Below are 6,000 nucleotides of genomic sequence, written 5' to 3'. Positions count from 1 at the left end.
AGAGGATTCCCTGTCTCTGTTGGAATCTCAGATGCTGCAGGTCTCTTCCCAGTTACATTAGTAACATAACATCGGTTTCTCATTTCACTCAAGTGAATTCCTTTCACCAATGCCTACTTAAGGTGATTCAGACCCTAAAATGTTTGGTTTGTATTATTCTTTTCAAAAATGTATCTTCTTTCCAGTAAAACAGAGCCCCAACTGGAAAATGTCCAACTTGTTTTCTCAGTAACTGTCATCTGTAAGTACAAAATTTGAAATAAGGATTTTTTTTTCCCAATGTCTTTCAGGTTTCTAATAGCCATTTTGTCATTCAGCCTGAGCGTGCTAGACGGTTCCTTTTGCCTATTATATTCACCCATGTCTTCAGCTTGCAGGTGGCAGGGCCACAGTTATCTTGTAATATAAAAGCGAGGACTTGGGTACCTCCTGGCATCCATCATGGCGTGTGGGTCATCCGGGTTGACCACATCGTTCTGGTTGATTCTCATGGGCTCTCGGGGTGTGTGGGAGAAGTCTGCTTGCTGCTGCAACTGAGATTCGTATGCAGAGATCTTCCTCTGCGGGACCAGGATCTGGTGAGGATCCATTGGATCGATATCTGCACTTCTAGTGTTCCTGTGGGGCTCAGGTGTGTTGAATCGAAACAAAGGGATTTCGTTTCTCCTGGACAAAAACTGAGAGTATGGTGGTGGATTCATTCCAGGGAAGAGAGCTTGTTTAACTCTCCCTAAGCTAACCAGGAACTTGTGTTTGGGGGATTGGTACACGTCGTATCCATTTTCCAGTGTCCTGTGGTTGAACACACAGTCTTCTTGACTGAAGTAATGCTTAGGGAAAAAAATAAGACAGCTGTGAGCAGAGGGCTTTGGTGAACGACAAGTGCCAATTAAAGACAGAAAGAGGTATGAGATCTTGCAGCAGGTGTTTTTCTGATCTGCCAGCCCTGTAACTCAGACAGCTCAGGCTTCAGTCAAATATAGATCTGAGATGCACACTCATGTTTTCAGCAGAGGTATTATAATGATAACACTGCTTTCTCTCAGAGGGCTGCGTCGTTTGAGCTACTCCCAACGCATGGCTCTACACTGCTGCAGGAATTCAGATTGGTCCATCACCAGATCTCTTTCTGCCCTTGTTTACCCAAGTAGGAACTCAGATGATTTTTGTCAGCTCTACAGCTTAAAACAATCAAAGAAGAGAGGAAAGTTTAACCTAAGTCCTCAGCTCAATTAAATCTGCATCTACCTACTGCATCTGTACAGATTTTCCCCAGCTGAGGAAACAGGCACCACACCAGCCATGCGCCTGCCTTTCAGCCTTGAGTCTTAGTAAAGTCACTCACCGAACCAAAAATGTTTCCTTTCATGTCCATACATAGGTAGCGCCCACTCTTCACACCTGTGATGATTACTGAGCCAGCACCCTCGGACTTGATCATTAGAGCACCTGTATAGAAAAACAAAAGTGTCAAATCCAGGACCCAGTTCAACGCTGCACCGTTGCCTCACAGCTCCGCAGATGCTCTGTCTGGAAGTGTCGCCTGGGGGGTCTGAACTAACCTTCCCCAGGACCTGGGGCCACTGCCCACCCTAGATCAGGTTATCTTTGTCCCTCTGAGTTTTGGAAAGCTCCCTGGATGGAGGTGGCACCACCTCCCCAGGTGTCCTGTTCCAGTGCCGCACCAACCTCCCCAAGACAACTTTTTTCCCCTAACATTCCCTCTGGAGTCCCAAACCACAATGTGGGGACATATTTCCCTCAGTTCTGTCACTGGCCACTACCAAGGAGAGTTTGTCTCCCTCAGCTTTGTGACTGCCCGGTGGTATTAGTTTATCCTTAACCTAATTTTTGCTGGACAAGCCCAGCTCCCTTAACCTTTCCTGATAGATGGTGCTCAAGGCCCCTGACCATCCTGAAAACCCTCTGCCAGACCAGCTCCAGTTTGTCCACATCCTTTTTGAACTGCGGTTGTTATAGTGCTCCAAGAGCCGCTTCACTGATGGGAAGTAAGGTGGAAGTAACAACTTTCCCTGAGCTGCTGACCACAGTAGGTGGTTTGCCTGCCTCTCAAAATGAGCGTGCCGTTGATTTCTGTTTGCCTCGGTGCCTGCTGTGACCTTCAGGTCCTATCCAGGAGTGCCGTACACATCCAGCCTGTGCAGCTGCATGGGGTTACTGCAGCCCTGGTGCAGAACCTTACACTTCTCATTTATATGGTGACCCAGTGGTACCGTGGTGACCTGGCAGAAACTCAGTCACCTTCCCTTCCATGACCCTTTTCATTTTCTGATTTTCACCCTTCCTGCTTCACCATTCCAAATACTGGTATATTTGCTTCATGGCAGATAAGGGAAAAAAACGTGATATTTTGCTGTCTCTTGGTCTCTAAAACATCACACTGGTTCTTGACCAACATACCTAAAATGAGTTTTATATAACCTTTAAATATGCAGGAAGAATAACAAGACAGTGCAAGTGTTCCTGCAGGTTTTTCATTAGTAATTCCTAAAAGTAGCAGAGCTTGATCCTTTTTTCTCATTGATTAAATGATAACTTTAAAAATATTCCTTTGTTCCTTATATACTTACATAAAATTGTCATTACATATGCTTACATTTTTAATTGAGTGTATGAAGAAGATGCAATGCAACAATAATAATAAACATGACTTTATGATGCCCAGCTACTAGTGATCTGAGCGCTACTAAAAGAAAAGTACTTTTGAAATGCTATGAAAGAACCCTAAGTCTTAAAAACCCCATTTTTTCTACTAACTATAGTGTTTGGGACAGGTATTCAGCAAGGAAGAAACACTTCAGCTTTCCATGTAAATGAACTATGATGAGACAATTTGAGAACCTTTTAGTTACACTAGGGAATAGTTACTTCTCATGAACCCCAAAGGCTTAGCACTTCTGTTATGACTGTCTGGCCTTTCGTAGTTTCCCCCCCTTTATAATCGAACTTTGCATATACATGTTCTATGCACATTGGAGTTAGTTTTAGTAGTTGTCAGCTCTCTACCCCAAAATACAGATTTTACAGATGCTATCAATTTTCCACCACTGCTGTAGTGAGTTTCCTCAGTGCAGTTCCTTTGGTAATACTGTCAGTGCAACTGGAAGTAGCTATTTGGAGGATGTCATCAGCAGCCTCTAATAGGAACTTCCACAAGAAGCTGTGGGTAAAATCATGAAGTGAAGGATAGTTCAGGTAACTTTTGCTTGCAGAATATTATAGGAACCATGGGACTTTACTTCTCTTAGGCAAGAAATTAAATTCCCCATCCACCAGATTTCTTTGGAGTGATTTTGTTTATTTGTTAAACAGAAGGAGGTTTATAATGATGTGTATTTTCCATCCCATAGCTATACTCCTCTGCCTGTCTGCCTAATGAGAGGAGATTTTCTATAGGCGATGAGAAAGCAAAAGTCTTGTTCTCCCTCCCCTGCTCCCATGGAGACTGAGGGTCCATCGTAAGCTACTCACTGTAAATGGTTTGGTGAGGAGCACCATCAATGTAGCCATCAGCATTGATTTGGAGATGGAAGCTGTTCCTCTCTGTATCTGTGTAGAGGTGCATCAGGCGGTCTCCATTCCCCCAGCTGGGATTCAGCAGCGGAGAGGAGTTGGGAAAGGCGAGGGTAGCCTTCAGGCTGCAGAGTACCAGCAGCAGGTACCCCAGGCAGCTGGAGGGACTGCCCTGTGGCATGGCTGGCCGCTCCTAGAAGGTGGCCGGGATCTGCAACTTGACACGCTGCTGTGCTTCTCTCTTGCCCTTGGTCACCTGTGCCTGGAGTGTGAATCCTCAGATAGGTTCCCTTCTTTCCTGCAGAGGCTTATAAAGAGCAGCAAAATGACATCACACAGGAAAAACCTCTCCACATCCTTGATTTTTGTCAAAGCAACATTTTAAGTGTCCCGAAACCTCAAGGGAAGGATCTCTGCCTAAGGTGCGGGGGGAAAAATGTAGGGTTTCTAAAGACAGCTCACGAAAGCTAATCATATGTTCAAATGTTATCTACAACCCTGTGACATCTGAAAGCTTCCCACGCCCCTACTGTTAGATCCAGGAAGAGCAATCCACTGCACTTTAATTTTACTGAAGGGAATGACCCTTCAGACCTGAATTATCTTTACTTTCCAGATTCCCACTTCCACTCTCAGTTTCTGATTCAATGGAAACATCAAATACTGCTAGAATTTTTTGCAAACATATCAAAATGTGATATTAGGTTGTCCTGGCCCTTTATTATGGTGTAAGTTTAGCAGTGAGCCTGTTGGGCTGATATTTGTGTCACTACATTTAAGCAAAGGAGACTCAATAGGAGTACAGCCTACTTGAAATAAGCTGTCCCTTTTATTTCTACTGTTTCATTTTAAGTCACCTAAATAATTTAAAGTTGGCCAAACAGCTGAAAATTACCTGTAAAACTCTTAAAATCTGCATGTTCTTTCCTACATTGCACATCTGGGTGGCAGTCTTTTGCAGAGTCATACTGGTTAGTATGGCTAGTAGTTCTAGGATCTGAATCAAACCTGAAATCACTCATATCGGCACATTTTTATTACTTCAGGTATAGCAAGCAAGCTTGGAAGAACCACAAGGGGACATAACAAAGCAGAAAAGTAATAAATGGACAGCAGTGTTAAAAAATGTTCCAAGATAATACACTTACTTTTCAGTTGTCCTGCCAATGTTCTGTGTCTTTACAAACAAATTTTCTGATTTAAAAAAATATGGTTCCATTTACGGTATAAAAAAGCTGTATTATATGCTGTGTAAAACAATGATGATAGGAATAACAAATTATAAAACTATACTGTGTCAAGGTTTCTTTCAAAAATTAATACAAAACTGAAAAGAGTACCAAACAATAAATTAATATTAAAAAAAAAAAAAAAAAAAAAAAAAGAAACTTGAGGTTTTTGATTGTAACAGTCTTAGGTTCGTTTTCAGTCTGTAGTTGGACACAGTATGTAAAATTCTTAGTTTCATTAACAAGCTGTGGAACAGTGCCATCAGCACCGAGCATATTATAGATTGATACAACCGTAACCAACTGCAAAAGTTGATCTGATTTTTTTTATTGTTTAAAATTAGCAAAACTCTGCCAAATTCTTCTGTGTAAATCTAGAGACTTGCGTCAGTGTATATACACCTGTGTAAATGACAGCATTTTTTAGCCAAAGTGTATAAGGGTCATATCTTAAACTGAGTAGACTGACAAAGCTGTCTTCACTGAGAAGCAGTCCAAGCTACAGATGTTCTACTGGTTATAACATCCAAAATGCTTTAATTTAAAATATAGCTTAGAAGGAAAGGAGGGTTATTTTTTCTTCTCCTTTTTAAAGTACTGTATCTATTGTTGAAATTATCCACCAATATCTTTCACTCTGGTATTAAAACAAATGTTTGGGGTTTGTTGTTGTTGCTTGTTTGTTTTGTTTTTCTTTTGCTCCCTTTCATTAGGCTACCACGGGAATGTGCATATGTATACTTCAGAAGCAGCTGCAAAAGTTTCTGTGAGAGGCACTTAGAGGATAGCATGTTCTCTTGGAAATTTTTGTGATTCTTTCTTGAATACAGATTTTCTGGTTTGATATTTCATATTCATCATGAAATTTTTCTGTGCTTGCCATCATGCACTGATTTGATCTCTCTGGTGCCCTAGCTGCAGAGAAACAGTTCTCAGACATTTGAAAAATGTATTAAAACCCCACTTTAGCAAATGCCAGTTGTGAGTGACTGTTTCATTTTTTTATATGTCAAAGAAGCAAAGACTACTTTCACATGCTTAAACTGTTCAGCATTTTCAAAAGTTTCCCACTGGGTCAGCAAAACTCCAGACTTTGCTGAGTTCTGTTTAAGCTGCTGGCTAATGTGAATTTATTTAAATCTGCTTTTGTGGATGATAATGCAAATTTTGCCTTTTCATCAACTTTTATTTTGTTTATTTTAAATCTATAAATGCCCACTGTGTCTGGTATTTTTTT

General features: G+C 41.4%; 1 protein-coding gene across 1 annotated transcript; it reads right to left on the bottom strand.

The window, feature by feature from the left end:
* Positions 1-392: 392 nt before the first annotated feature.
* Positions 393-3,715, bottom strand: FGF23 (fibroblast growth factor 23). The gene is made up of 3 exons (XM_009971879.2): positions 3,493-3,715; positions 1,346-1,449; positions 393-830 (listed from the first exon to the last, which is right to left on the bottom strand). Exons 1-3 carry the CDS (start codon positions 3,713-3,715, stop codon positions 393-395), a joined length of 765 nt encoding a protein of 254 aa, XP_009970181.1.
* Positions 3,716-6,000: the final 2,285 nt, after the last annotated feature.

Source organism: Tyto alba, unplaced genomic scaffold (assembly GCF_018691265.1).
Source record: "Tyto alba isolate M040663 unplaced genomic scaffold, T.alba_DEE_v4.0 Super-Scaffold_21, whole genome shotgun sequence".
NCBI lineage: Eukaryota > Metazoa > Chordata > Aves > Strigiformes > Tytonidae > Tyto > Tyto alba.
The sequence above is the reverse complement of the archived record's forward strand: the minus strand, read 5'-3'. Positions and strand labels throughout refer to the sequence as shown.

What these genes read in the sequence shown, in the direction of transcription:
- FGF23 (XM_009971879.2), bottom strand. Translation starts at nt 3,715, where the DNA reads ATGCCACAGGGCAGTCCCTCCAGCTGCCTGGGGTACCTGCTGCTGGTA. An exon ending in TCCTCACCAAACCATTTACA is followed by an intron (nt 1,450 to 3,492) that starts GTGAGTAGCTTA and finishes TTTTCTATACAG; the next exon opens with GTGCTCTAATGATCAAGTCC. An exon ending in AAGGAAACATTTTTGGTTCG is followed by an intron (nt 831 to 1,345) that starts GTGAGTGACTTT and finishes TTTTTCCCTAAG; the next exon opens with CATTACTTCAGTCAAGAAGA.